Source organism: Prionailurus viverrinus, chromosome B3, assembly GCF_022837055.1.
Source record: "Prionailurus viverrinus isolate Anna chromosome B3, UM_Priviv_1.0, whole genome shotgun sequence".
Lineage (NCBI taxonomy): Eukaryota > Metazoa > Chordata > Mammalia > Carnivora > Felidae > Prionailurus > Prionailurus viverrinus.
In genome coordinates, this window is record NC_062566.1 from 2,144,101 (window position 1) to 2,158,439 (window position 14,339).

Here is a 14,339-nt window from a genome sequence, read left to right on the forward strand (position 1 = left end):
CCATTCCCGTATAATTCTAGGATCAGCTTGTTAATTTCTGCAAAAAGGACAGCTGAAATGTGGATAGGGACGGTGTTGAACTTGTACACCAATTTGGGGAGTGTTAACCATCTTGACAATAGAAGTCTTCCCATTTGTGAACCAGGATGACTTTCCGTTTATTTAGGTCTTTGATTTCTTAGAAAAAAATTTTCTGTTTATTTTTGAGAGAGAGACCCAGAATCCGAAGCAGGCTCCAGGCTCTGAGCTGTCAGCACAGAGCCCAACACAAGGCTCGAACCCACGAACCGTGAGATCATGACCTGAGCCGAAGTCGGACGCTTAACCGACTGAGCCACCCAGGCGCCCCTGTGGTTTTTCTTTCTGAACAGTTTTAAGAAGGGCCTCCTACCAGTGGTTAGGTCTAATTCTAGTCCTAACCTAGGTCTCAACATAGCTGGTAAGGGAGATGTCTGGATTTTGTTTCTTTCTCTTTTAGGCTATTAAAATTATTTGTGAATATGTAATATTTACATATGATAAAAAAAAGAATCATTTAGATAAAAGGCAATGTAACAAAGGAGTCTCTTCCTACCCCGACCCCCTGGTTTCCTTCCCCTTAAAAAGGGCAACCACTGTGCTCCTGTCCTCGGAGACCATAGCCGCTTACCTGCTAAGTTGGTGAACAGGTGAACAGTTGCCCTGGAGACCTTACAGCCTACAAATCCTAAAGTCTTTTCTATAGGACCCTTTATAGAAAAAGTTTGCCGCTTCCCTTTTTAGCCTTTTATCATTTCAAAAAATGCTGCTCTGATATGCTAGGACATCTTTGTGTGCATGGCATTATACACATGTGAATCTGGATCGAAAGAACCCTGTAAGTGGAATTGCTGGGTCGCTGGGTCGCTGGGTCTCAGGGTCTCGGCGTTGGTCACTTGGATAGGTATTACCAGGCAGCTGTCTGGAGAGGCTGAACCAATTTACAGTGCCTCCCACAACGCATGCTTCGGCCTGTTCTCACAGCCTCGCACTAACGGTGTGCTAATAATTCGACCCTTGCCAATCTGATAAGCAAAACCTGGCACTCACTGTACTTTTAATTTGCATTTTTCTCGTTATGAATAAGGGCTAAGCATCTTTTCTTAAGTCTTAAAAAACGGAACACCAAACAGCTCCCTCTGAGCCTTTCCTGTCCAGTCGGCTCAGGACTCGGCCCGGCGGGCCCGGCGGGCCCAGCCCACGAGGGATGCCGGGCGCGGCCCCGGGCGGGAGGCAGGGAGGCAGGGAGGCAGGGAGGCAGGGAGGCAGGGGCGCGGAACCCCCGGTGCCCCCCCTTCCCTCGCTGGCCGCGGAGCCCCGCCCCGGGTCCGCCTCCCGAGGGCCTGGGCGGAGCACGCGGGCCGGGGGCGGGGCGGCGCTGCCTGATTTATTCCCGTGCGGGGGCCGGAATGAGAACCCCGCGGTGTGCACGGCCGAAGCGCCCGGTCCCGTGCCCGCATCCCCACGGCATGCCGGGCCCCCGCCTGCTGGCCGCGCTCTGCGGCGTGCTCCTCTGCGCCTCGGGACTCTTGGCCTTCTCCGGTGAGTCGATCGCGCCGCCCTCTGGCCCTCGCCCCTCCTCTCCGCGCCGCTCGGAAGTTCGCCGCGGCGCCCTCCCTCCACCTCCACTGTTTACAAACTTGGGCAAAGAGCCGGGGCCGTGCGGAGGGGCGACTTCTCCGGCCGCGTCCCGCCCGCCCGCCGGCGGGGATGCGCTCGGCCTCTCCTGCGGTCTCGGCGCCCGGGCGTTCTTGGCCAGTGATACAGGCTTGAGAGTTGGGCGGGGACCGGGGACACCGGGTGACAGCCCAACGGTCCCCAGGGATGCGGCTTACACATAACAAAGGAATCTGCTGTGTAGGGTCTCTCTTTTCCCATCTGTAAAATGAGGCCATTGAACTGTGCGTGACTTTCGCGCGTCTTCCACCTGGAAGTTTCTAGGACTCTTGTATTGAGAAGACTCGTCCAGCCAAACTTTCCCTGGCAAATCCCTCCCAAGCGCTGGCGGCCGGTCTGTTCATTGGAATTTTGCATCCCCGCTTGTAGGTGTCTGGTCGGATAAGCGAGGGCTGGGGAGGGGCCGGGGCTCTAGGTGGGGCCCCGAAGGGGGCTAAGAGCCCGGGGAGGGACTTGGAGAGGGCTGCCCCCGGGGCTGGTGGCTCCTGACTCCCTCCCGTGGCCTTGGCGTGCTGCTGTATCTTCCTGGCTCCGCCCCCGCCCAGGAGGCCTCCCGCGCACAGCTGGGCCTCCGGCAGGCTGGTCCCGGGGATGCACCATCCCCTTCTCCAGGGGCCCGCACAGCCTCCTCCAGGGCTGGGAAAAGGTGCCCATGGTGGGCGCTCTTCGGGCACCCGCTGCATCGTTTTCTCAAAGAAAGCAAGGGGAAGGGGGAACAAAGCTGAGCCCTAGAGCTGCCTCCCTGTGACAGTCTGACCCCCAGGGCCTGGAGCCTTAGGCTTAAGGGCACTTCAAGCTCCCAGGCCCTTGGGCACTGGGCGCTGGTGGCTCTCCCAGAAACCGGGAGAGACAGCTGGATCTCGGAAGAGTCCGTTTCCACTCCTCTCTGTCCCCACAAAATGTCCCTGGGGAAATCTCCCAGAAGGCAGGACTCTGAAATCCCAAAGGTAGCTTTGTACAGGGTGACCTGGCTTTTCCCGGAACGGGGAAGCACCTTGCGTGCTGTGCGCAGGTGAGTCAGGCGATGTGGGGTCAGGGCCACCTTTCACTTTCCTTTTCATCCCAGGGGAACCAGACTGCTTTGCCCCGGAGAAGGGAGAGAGGGGGCGGGGGGCGGGGGGCGGGGGGCGGGACAGGAGGAGTTGGATTTTGTTGGGACAGGGGCCCAGGATTCTGGCCATTCCCAAGCCTCTGTCTGTGGCAGTCAGTGTTTGCAGTCTGCCAGGTCAGGAGGGATTAACCTGCTATTTAAAGCCAGTGACTAATAGCTCATTGGGAGCCGCCTTAAGCTCCCAGGCGGGGGCTGAGGTGGAGCTCTGAGGTGCTCACTAATGCTGATCCCTGTTCCCCTCTGTTCCCTTCTCCCGAGCTGGGCCCAGCTCTCTGGCGCTTTGAGATTTCAGGAGGGCCCCCTGGTCTGGGATGGCACGACTCTGTGGGGAGAAAAAGTGATTTCTGAGGTCTTACCCCAAATGATGGGGTCGGGTCTTCTGGGATGCCAAGGTCAGCTAGAAGGTCCCCCGCCCGCCTGGCTGGCCTGGTGGCTCCACGAATAAGCTCACATCTGTCACCCAGGCCCCCAGCCAGAAGCTGTGAAGACCTCTCCAGCCCTTCTCCTGTGTCAGCAGTGTTTCTCAACTCTGCCCGGCCCCCTCACCCCTTCATCTGACTTCCTCTGTCACTAGGAGGCCTCTCACCTTACCCACTCCTGTCACATTCCCACCCCGGAGCCAGAGGGGTATTGTGTAGCCCCAAGACACCTGCCTGCCCCGGGGGAGCCCATCCACACGTCTCTGCAGATGGCCTTTTTTCCATTCTCCTTCCCAGGATGGGAAATGGCTTCCCCTCTGCCCCCTCACACTTGAGACTCTGATTCCCCCCTGCCCCGGTAGAAAACGGTGGAAGCTGAAGGGAGGTTAAGAGCCCCTGGTTTGCGGGACGCCAAGTCTGAGCTTGTCAGTCCTAAGGTCCCTGTGGGTCTGGGCCCCTCCCTACCTTTTCAGCTCTGTCTCCCTGTTTCCCACTTACCATGCCCCCCTGTGCTTCTGCTCATCATTAGAATGTTCTTTCCTCACTCCCCGTTCTGGCACACTCCACTCCGTCTTTTAGACCCAGCTCACATGTCCCTCTGCCAAGCTTCCAACTCTGGCAGGAACCACACCTCCAGTGGCCCTTCCTGCAGGCTTCTGTCAGAGCTCCCGAAGCCTCCGCATCACCTAGTGACCGTCCCCCTCTTTCCAGTGGCTCCTTGAAGCCTGGACCACACCTGGGTTCTCTGTCTCAGGAACGCGGCATGCACACAGCAGCTCTCCCCTCGCCCCACCCCAGTATTCACTGAATGAGTCCGGGCTGCCATTGCAGGTGACTTCTGTGACTCTAGCCAGTGCCTGAATGGTGGGACCTGCCTGTTGGGCCGGGACAACACCCCTTTCTACTGCCTCTGCCCTGAAGGCTTCACAGGCATCATCTGCAATGAGACCGAGAAAGGTACCTGCCTGGGCCATGCCCCCCACTCTGCACCCGGCTGCAGCCCTAGTGAGCGATGGTCCCCTGCACCTCTCCCGCCGTCAGCCGGCACTTCCCTGGAAACTCCCCATGCCAGTTGGAGAGCTGGGTGCTTCTCTCACTTGGACTGATTCGCCTACATATGACCCTTCTCAGCCCCAGGCTGGCCCAGGCTCCGTCAGGCAGAGGGGGGAAGGGGGAGGTGGGAAGGGGGAGGCGGGCATGGGGCTGAGTTTGCACAGAGGGTCCTTTCCGGCACCTGCTGCTGCTGCTGCTGCTGTCTCTGTCCCCAGCTCCTTCCTCATCCATTGCCCATCTTACCTGCCTCCTCACCCCTAGGTCCTTGTAATCCAAACCCCTGCTACAATGATGCTGAATGCCAGGTGATCAAGGACGAACACCGGGGGGACATCTTCACCCAGTACGTCTGCAAGTGCCCTCATGGCTATACAGGTGTCCACTGTGAGATCAGTGAGTATCTGGGGGTGAATGCTCTTATGGGGGGGGGGGGGATCCTGAGCAGCTCAGGCCACGCGCTGGCCTCACTCCCTGCATCAGGGCCTCCTCTGGTAGATGGGGGTTGACAGAGCCTCAGAGTTAGGCCATGTTAGGGGAATGAGCGGTCCTGTTGTCCCAGGCGAATTCCTGCTCGGCCTTCTGTTCTCCACCACAGGCTAGGCCTGATGTCACTGTAGGGGGCGGCGGGGGGGGGGGGGGGGTGGAAAGGGTGGCGGTAACCCCAGAGGTCATGGCAATACTGTTTCCTAGGTCACCGTGAACCAGATACGTAGCATTAGGGTTAAGTCTTGAGAGTTTTCTGCCAAGAGGGGAAAACAAACATTTCTTTTTTTTTGGTTTCTTTACGTGTTTATTTGTGTGTGTGTGTGTGTGTGTGTGTGTGTGTGTGTGTGTGTGTGTGTGTCAGTGAGTGAGAGAGAGAGAGAGAGAGAGAGAGAGGGAGGGAGGGGCAGAGAGAGAGGGAGACACAGAATCGGAAGCAGGCTCCAGGCTCTGAGCTGTCAGCACAGAGCCCGACGCGGGGCTCGAACCCACAAACCATGAGATCACGACCTGAGCTGAAGTCAGACGCTTAATCAACTGAGCCACCCAGGCGCCCCAGCAAACACATTTCTTAATCTTCAGGCCCAGCAGCTCAGGAAGTAAGGCTTGGGCCTTAGAATCTGATAGGTCCTGGCCCAAGTTTGACTGTGGCCTCATCACAGAGATCAGGGAGGAGGGAGAGGCCTGGGCAGGCTGGGCCGTCCCCTCATGGTCAGGCGGTCAGAGGCCTGGCGTTTGCAGAGGGGCTGACCTGCCTGGCCTGCTTGGTTATCCACTCGGCCACAGAATGGCCCTGGGTGGGTGCCCAGCCTGCAGTGCTGGCGGTGGCTGTCCACGCGTCCTCCCTCCTGGCCCAGCTGGAGTCCCTCCTACCAAGCTGGGACTCTTCCTCTCCTGCTGGGGGTGGGGGAGTCAACTTCTTAGGGATGTCTGGTTTCTTCGGTCCGGTGGGCCTGTCGCTAAGCGTCTTGGATAGGGGCAGGCGGTTCTCCTTCAGGCAGATGTGGGGATGTTCTCTGTGGTTCCCTGACCGGCAGGAGGAGGAGGAGGAGGAGGAGGGGGAGGAGGAGGAGGAGGATGGGGTGCTGGGCCACTTGGGGGGGTGCGGGGCCTGGAGGAGAGCAGGCAAAGTGCCTTCGATTCCACTCACCTCAGAGGAGGTGGCACCCAGGGGCTGTCCCTGGGTCTGTGGGCTAAGGCCAAGGTCTTTGAGACCCTGGGTGGAGGAATGTGTGTGCGTGTGTGCATGTGTGGTGGGAGGGGTCGCTAAGGCAGACAGAGCCCTGGGTGGGGTCAGGTGTGCCCACTAATTACCGTGCTGGGAGCCAAGGTAACCATGGGTATACCTGAATTGGAATTACGCGCACCTAGCCTCCTGCTTCGTGGCCTGGGGTCTGCCCCGGGTTGGACACGGCAGCTCCTGGGACAGAAGGCAGGGGAGAACCACAAAGGCAGGGGAGGCCCCCAGGGGCCGTCACAGCCCCTCCTTGTTGGTCAGGTGGTATGTTTTCTTGGAGCCCACAAGGACCCCACAGGCCCAAAGAATGCACGTTTGGGTCCCTTAGAGCGTGAACATGTGGGGTGTGAGGACAGACCTGGGTGCAAATCCCTACTCAACATCCCTCCCTTCCCCTCCCCCCACCCCCCCAGCTCTGATTTTGGCTGCCTGGTCTCCCTTTCCTGCGAGAGTGTCATAGCACTGAGCTCAGCATGAACCTGGGGTGTTGTAACAAGAGTAGGTCTGTCCCTGGCTTCTCTGTTTGGGGGATAAGAGGGGCCCGGCCCCCTCGGACCACATCCCTGGGATAATGGTGAAGGTGACGGCCCCTTGGCCGGGAGCAACTTCGCAGATGGCTGGGTCATGACCAGTAGTTGGAAGGCGCGAAGAACAGGAGAGAAAACAGGATGGCATTCACGCCCCACCCAGAAAGTCCTGCCAGTGGGATTGTAGAAAAGTCGAGGCAGATTTGTTTACTGCTTTGTGTGCAAAACAGGTACTGTTCCCTGCCACCTGACGTGCCTGCCTCCCAAAGCCATCCTGGGGGAGCCAGGGGTGGGGCTGGACCAGGTGGGCCTCCTGGTGGGCTGGGGACCCTGAAGGAGAGCAGGCCACACTGGTCTTCTCTCCCGCTGGTCCAGTCCCTGCCTGGCCCCCACTCCCCCATAGTTGCTGCTAGATGCCCCGTAAAGACAAGACCACCTACCACAGCCTTGCAGGAGATTCTGGAGACGCCACGAGTGCCGGCCTGGCACCTTCTGGCGGCCCTGGCTCCCCACGCCCCAACCCCCTGAGCGTCCGGCCCACCCTCTTCCTCACCGTGCACCTTTCTCGGGCCCTCGTAGTCCTTTCCGGGTCTCTGCTCTGAGTCTCAGCGGAGGCCACACTGTGTTGTTTTCTGGTCCTCTGGGGCTCGGGTGGCCGCCTGACAGCCACGTCCCCCTCTCCCCGCCCCCCTCCCCCTGTAGCCTGCGCCATGCCGCTGGGCATGGAGACGGGTGCCATTTCCGACTCGCAGATCTCTGCCTCGTCTGTGTACTTGGGCTTCATGGGTTTACAGCGCTGGGCCCCGGAGCTGGCCCGCCTGCACCGCACAGGCATTGTGAACGCTTGGACAGCCAGCAACTATGACAAGAATCCCTGGATCCAGGTACAGAAAGAATGGCTCTAGGGTGGGCAGAGTCACGGGAGGGGACAGGGTGAGACGAGGATGTCTGCATGGAGTGGGGGGGGGGGTGTCACCACGCTGGGGTCATAACCGGGGTCCAGGTAGCAAGGCAGTGGTTCCCACAGGTGAAGTATCTGTAAGTGGAGGGCAGCCTGGGGGCGGGGGCGGGGGCGGGGGGCGGGGGCGGGGGCGGGCTGGACGAGGAGGAAGAGCAGACCCCAGGCTGTGGAGGGGCTGTTTGCACTGGGTGAAGCCTTTGGGGCCTCGTCCCTCTTCGAGAGCCCCTCTGAGCACTGGGCCCAAAGCTCTGAGAGGCCCAGATGAGAAGGTCCCCACTCCTTTGTCCTGCTTGGTTGCTCCCACTCTGGGTGGCGGGGGGGGGAGCAGAGGGAGCATAACGAAGCCGGGAGATAAGGGTCCTGTCGTCTCCGCCTTGGGTACAGGTGAACCTGGTACGGAAGATGTGGGTGACAGGCGTGGTGACACAGGGTGCCAGCCGAGCAAGCAACGCCGAGTACCTGAAGACTTTCAAGGTGGCCTACAGCCTCAATGGACGCAAGTTCCAGTTTATCCAGAGCACAGAGGGGTCAGGAGACAAGGTGAGGGCTGTAAAAGAACAGCTGTGGTCTGCACCCTCTGGGGCTCCAGAGCGGTTTGAGGGTGCCCAGTGAAGTGAGTGTACCCTGGGTGATTGATTAGCCATGAGGTGGGTCTGCCGTTGCTCCTTGGTTCCCAGATATTGGGAAACCTGGATTATGCCCGTGTTCTGTGGTTACAATACCCCCCCCCCCCCCATTTTACAGGTGAGAGTAAGAGTCAGAAAGGTGCAATGTGACTTGTTGAGGATGGCTGAAGTGGTGGAGGTGGGATGCATTCTGAGCCTTCAGGGCCACCATGGGCAGTTGTGCAGGTTGTACATTGCTCGAGGATGTCATTACGAAGTGAGCACCATTCGGAATGTAGACATCATGTTTGTATACTTCTGTCTGTGGGGAAATTATTATAATAAAGTGTCTTGAGACTGGAGTGCCTTTTTCTAATTTGCAGAGGCGCCCTAGAGATTCCAGGTGGCCCTGTGTGAAAGACCGGGGTTTCTGCCCAGGCCCCATGATGACCAAGAAAGGTGGGGGAGAAGGGGAACCTGTGTTGAGAGCTGTGCGTGGCCAGAGGAAGAGCTGACCCCCTGCCGGCTCTGCTAAGCCCCACCTCTGCCTCCCAGGGCTGAAGAGGAAGGTGAGGCAAGCCCAGAAAGGTGGACTGCCCCCACTGACCCATCCTTCCGATCTTCTTTCCTCCTAGCTGTTTGTGGGTAATACGGACAACAGCGGCCTGAAGGTCAACCTGTTTGACTTCCCTCTGGAGGTGCAGTATGTGCGGCTGGTGCCCATCACCTGCCACCGGGGCTGTACCCTCCGCTTCGAGCTCCTTGGATGCGAGTTGAATGGTGAGTGCTGGGGGCTGTGGTCAATGCTAAGAGATGGCCTTCCCTGCTCCGTCTTTTCTCAGCCAGGATGAGCTGGGTAGGGCGGCACAAGGCCCGGGGACCCGGGCTCACACAGGAGATGCGCACTAGATGGGTCACCGGGCCCTCGGCGGTCTCGCCTAGGTGTCTGCTATCTGCCAACCCTGGGCGTCTTGGTTGGTTAGAGAAAAAAAAAAAAAGATGACTTCAGTTTTCAAAGGGCTTTCACTTCTTCTGATTGGTTCCTTGAACTTCTAGACCATATAGCACTAGGTTTTTCCGATGTTGGCTCCATGAGGGTGGGAAGTCTGTTTTGTTTGCTATATTCCCAGGGCTTGGATCATAGATGTTCAGTAAACATTTAAAAAAATTTGGGTGGGTGGGGGTGGGGGTGGGGGGCACCTGTGTGGCTAGTTGGTTAAGCGTCCGACTTCGGCTCAGGTCAGGATCTCCCAGTCTGGGAGTCTGAGCCCTGCATCGGGCTCTGTGCTGACATCTCGGAGCCTGGAGCCTGCTTTGGATTCTGGGTCTCCCTCTCTCTCTGCCCCTTCCCCGTTCTGTCACTCTCGCTCAAAAATAAGTAAAACATTTAATGTTTTACTTATTTTTGAGAGAGCATGAGTGGGGGAGGGGCAGACAGAGGGAGAGAGAGAATCCAGCTCTGGGCCGTCAGTGTCAAAGGCCAGTGTGGGGCTCAAACTCACAAACTGCAGGATCATGACCCGAGCCGAAGTTGGATGCTCAACTGAGCCACCCAAGTGCTTCTGTTCAAACATTTAATGAACTAGTGAATGAATAAGGAAAGTGAGGCCCAGATAAATTATCTGTCAAGGGCTCACACAGGCTGGTAGGGATTAAAACTTGGTCTAGATCCCTGGGCTTTTGACACCCACCCACCTAGTGCTCCCTGCCCCCCCCCCCCCCCCCCCAATATCTCCTGTACTCATCATTCAGGAGAAACATGGAGGCTTCTAGGGACATAGGGCTGGAGCTGGTGATTTCTGCTGCCCTTTCCAGAGATATTCCCAGGTGGAGGGACGGGGGGCACCAGGAAGGGACAGGTTTCTGAGGAGCAGGAAAAATTCATGTCTGGACCCCCCAGGTTGCAGGGGTTGGGGTGCTCGCTGAGGTCTGGGTATTTCCCCCTCTTTGCAGCTACAGCGCCACCTGCTGGCCACTGGCGGAACTGTAAGGCTCGCTAGGCTCCTCTGCCTTTCTGGTCTTACCCCAGACCCACCCTTTTGAAGTATGAACCTAAGTCATCATGCGTTCCCAGTCACAGGGTCATTGCCTTTTTGAGCCTTCTTGTTTAAATGGGGAGTTAAGACAATCTTCTGATAAAAGGAAACGTAGGCTATTGGTACCAGACAGACAGAGCTGGGGGCTCTGCAGCCTTTGGCTATTAAAGTTGCCTGCAAGGTCCTATCCCAGATGGCTCCCTCCTAGGCCAAGAGAGGGTAAGCCTGGCAAGCTGTGGAAGCTGGCCTGTCTGCTCTCCTCGAGGTCTAGTTCTCCTTTTCCCTAGTTGGCATTCCAGTGGGCTGGAATGTTGGTGTGTGCAGGTGTGTGTACCTGTGTGCACATGTGTGGCCCTGAGGCCTGGGCATGAGGATTGCCCTGTTGGGACGGTTTTTGGATGGAGGTTTGCATGACAGAGAGCAAGCCACGTGAAGAACGTGGAAAGAGCATTCCGGGCAGGTAGGGAGCTGGCAGGTGCAAAGGCCCTGGGGCATGTTTAAGGATAAAAGGCAGGCCAGTGGGGCTGGAGCCTAGAGAGTGAGGTGAGGGGCAGCTTATTGGGTGGGGAGGCTGGAGAGGTGGATGGAGAGAGGTCTCAGGCAAGTTAGGGGCCGTATGGATCATTTTTATGATCCGGGTCTGTATGCTCAGAACAAGGGGCAGCCATGTGGGGGTAAGGGGAGTGCTAATAGGACATGACTGGAGTGTGTCTAGAAGGGATCCCCTAGGTTGTATGGGGAGAATGAAGGCAGAGGGCCATTGTGTGTGAGGGGAGCCCCGTGGGAAGAGATGGGGGAAGATGGCTTGGATCAGGTTGTAGACTCACTGGGTTGGGTGGGTGACAGTCCTCTGCTCATAAAGTGCCCTCCGTGGACCCAGTAGGAGCATCACCTGGGAGCTTGTAGAAATGTGGGCTCCAGTCCCGCCCTAGCCCTGCGGAAACAGTCTTCATTTTAACAAGATCCCGGGTTGATGCAGGAGGAACACTTCGGGGGGGGGGGAGGGGCCTTTCCAGGGTCAGTGACGGAGCGGAGAGTCTGGGCCCTTGGCTCAGGGCCCCTCCCAACTGCATTTTCCTTGGAGGGCTGTTTGACTTCCTCAGGACGCCCAGAGGTACGAGGGCGTGAATGGCAGGGGAGCAGTTTTGTAGGAGGGTCCACCATCCAACCCGGCATCCTCTGCAAAGCCGCCCCGGGCCTTGGCCTGGGAACGACCCGCTTCCAGCCCTGGGGGCTCTCTTTGTGGGAGGAGCATGGGGGTCACCTGGGGCACCACCATCACGAGGAGATGTTGCGTTAGCAGGTGTGGGTACACCTGGGAAGCAAAGGTCTTTTTAAAATAAAAAAAGAAATGGAAGTAATATATTTAAGTTTATTTTTGAGAGAGAGAGAGAGAGAGAGAGAGAGAACAGAGGTTCCAAAGAGGGCTCTGCGCTGATAGCAGAGAGCCTGACACGGGGCTCGAACTCACAAACTGTGAGATCATGACCTGAGCGGAAGTGTGACTCACGCTCAACCGACTGAGCCACCCAGGTGCCCCAGGAGGCAAATGTCTTCAGGGGCAAATGTGCAAGTGTCTGGGGAGACAGGGATGTAAAGAGCCATATACCTGCTTCCAGGTGGAGGCATGGCTTTCCAGGCCCACTTCCCCCCACCCCCAAATTCCCCACAAGGACAGACTGGAGGAAGGATTCTGCCAGGTGTGACACACGCCCATCCTTCTCTTGGGGGGGCGGTTATCTTCTGCCCGTCCCTAACTGCTACCGCCACCTGCAGGTGCAGAGGAGTAGTGCAGTGCCACTGGGCCCACTGTGGAGCCCGGGTGATGAGGCCCCCAGTGTTGGGTGTGGGAAGGCCCCCTGGTGGACACCCAGGGAGGGGCTGCTGCGGCAGGATACAGGATCCAGCCTGAGCCCCAGGAGTTTGGACTTCTGTGACTGCCACCTGCTGGAGGGGGATAGTGGTGTCCCATCCATCACTGGGTTGCCAGCAGGCCTGCCTTCCTGGCTCTGCAAAGGGGCGTGGATGGTGGCGAGGATGCCACAGAGTGGTGTGGTGATGAGTTTGTGTGTGTGTGTGTGTGTGTGTGTGTGTGTGTGTGTGTGTGTGTGTGTGTGTCGTGGGCACAGTGCTTAATGACTCAGCCTCAGTTTCATTCATTCGGTAGAACGGGGTTGCTGATCGCGGCTTTCAGGTTTTTCGTGGTAGGTCGAATGACAGACATGAGTGCTGGATGGAGAGGCCAGCTGCTGAGGTTCTTGACCACAGTTGCAGGCCTCAGCCTCCTAGACAACAGCTGTACCGTAGGAGTGACAGAGGCAGTGCCGAGTCCAAAGCAGGGACGAGTCCCGCCCAAGTGAGGTGGTCAGGGCAGGCTTCTTGGAGGGGTCTCATGAGGCAGGCGTTAGAGGAGGGAAGGGAGGTCGTGGCAGGGCCTGCCCTCGTGTAGATGGGAAAGGTGGTGGGTCCTCTGAAGGGCAAGTGAGGGCAGGACTGGGTATGGAGGGCACAGCTGGCAGAGGTGAGCGGGCAAGGTGGGCAGAGAGAAAGTTGGCTCTCAAAGGTGGAAGGGGTTTCTCTCTGTCCAAGAGGATGCCAGGGGCCAGTCGGGACCCCCGGAGTTCCTCCCCTGGTCTTCTCTTGCTCACACTTGTGGGAGGCCGTGGATGCTGACCTGGGTGGCAAACCCCTTTGCCGGCAGGATGTGCTGAACCCCTGGGCATGAAGGACAACACCATCCCCGACAGGCAGATCACGGCCTCCAGCATCTACAGGACCTGGGGCCTGAATGCCTTCAGCTGGTATCCCTTTTACGCGAGGCTGGACAAGCAGGGCAAGTTCAACGCCTGGACCGCCCAGACCAATGATGCCTCTGAGTGGCTGCAGGTGGGTCAGGATGCAGGGCAAGGGCAAGGGCAAGGGCAAGGGCAAGGTCAAGGGCTGGAGTTGGGCTGCTGATCATTGACCCCCCCACCCCACCCCAGGCTTCTGCTCCCCAAGAGGGAGAGTCTGAAAAAGGTGGGGGGGCAGGGACTTTGTCTCTAGGTACCAAGGAGCCATTAGCCTGCACAGCCAGGTTCTGCGAGGAGCTGCCTGCATCTAGACTCCCTCGGGATTAAGGCCAGGCTGTGGACAGCCCCGCAGGGCACCCAGGAGCCGGCCGTGGACTGTCCTGTCCTTGTTCTCATTGTACTGAGGGGTGGGGAGGATGGGCTACGGGTTGGCCAAGGCCCCCGCTCTGAAACGTAGCTTCACTGCAGCGATGCGTCTAACTGTGTCTGACAAAGTAGGTGGTAGGATTTATGCCCATTTAATAGATGGGGTAACTGAGGTTGTGCCAAATGAAATCGCTTTCCTGAAACTAGAAGTCATGCCCCAGCATGTCTGCCTGTTTCCACCTTCCGGGAGAATGGTCTGAAGAAAACGTGCTTGATTTTTCCTGTAGGTTGACTTGGGCACCCAGAGGCAAGTGACGGGCATCATTACCCAGGGGGCCCGAGACTTTGGCCACATCCAATATGTGGCAGCCTACAAGGTGGCCTACAGTAACAACAGCATGAACTGGACTGAGTACAGGGACCAGGGGGCCTTGGACAGCAAGGTGAATGTCCGTCCGGCTGACCCTCTGTCACCCCTCCGGGGTGGGGGGACCCTCTGAGTCTGGCCTGAGGCTTTGGTGGGGGGGGAGGGGGGAGGGGGGAGGGGCTGGCCCTCCTGACCGCCCCCTCTCCCCCCTGCCCCCTCCAGATCTTCCCTGGCAACTTGGACAACAATTCCCACAAGAAGAACATGTTTGAGATGCCCTTCCTGGCTCGCTTCGTGCGCGTCCTGCCTGTAGCCTGGCACAACCGCATCACCCTGCGTGTGGAGCTGCTGGGCTGCTAGCGGTAGGCCCGGCCTGCGCCCCCCGAAGGGCCGCCGGGCGCCTGCCCTCACCTGGCCCTCCTGGCCCTCTGTTGGCCTGTGGCCTTCTCCACCCCACCTCCTGATTGTAGGTGATGGGGGAAGGGGAGGCAGGGGTTTCAGTCACCTCCCCTCTCCCCTCATTCGCCCCTCCCCCTCCTTCCCCTCCCCCTCCCCATGGCCCTGGCGCCCCGCCCTCACGCCGTCCCATTTTCTTAGACACCATGGGAGTGGAGTAGGTCTGGGATGGAGAGGGAAGGGCGAAGTAGGGAGTCCGGGTTACCCGCACCCCTCGGATCCCTGGTTCTA

The 14,339-nt window shown here is 58.5% G+C and overlaps 1 protein-coding gene across 2 annotated transcripts; it reads left to right on the top strand.

Moving 5' to 3' along the window:
* Positions 1-1,398: 1,398 nt before the first annotated feature.
* On the top strand, positions 1,399-14,206 carry MFGE8 (milk fat globule EGF and factor V/VIII domain containing). 2 transcript variants are annotated; one of them, XM_047863936.1, is made up of 9 exons: positions 1,399-1,560; positions 4,057-4,182; positions 4,540-4,671; positions 7,228-7,409; positions 7,871-8,026; positions 8,727-8,871; positions 12,829-13,013; positions 13,573-13,728; positions 13,875-14,206. In XM_047863936.1, the coding sequence occupies exons 1-9, from the start codon at positions 1,428-1,430 to the stop codon at positions 14,010-14,012; spliced, it is 1,353 nt and encodes a 450-aa protein (XP_047719892.1). In that variant the 5' UTR covers positions 1,399-1,427; the 3' UTR covers positions 14,013-14,206. The 2 variants fall into 2 exon arrangements, with proteins under 2 accessions (XP_047719892.1, XP_047719893.1); XM_047863937.1 differs by lacking the exon at positions 4,057-4,182 and having other exon boundaries at positions 1,400-1,560.
* Positions 14,207-14,339: the final 133 nt, after the last annotated feature.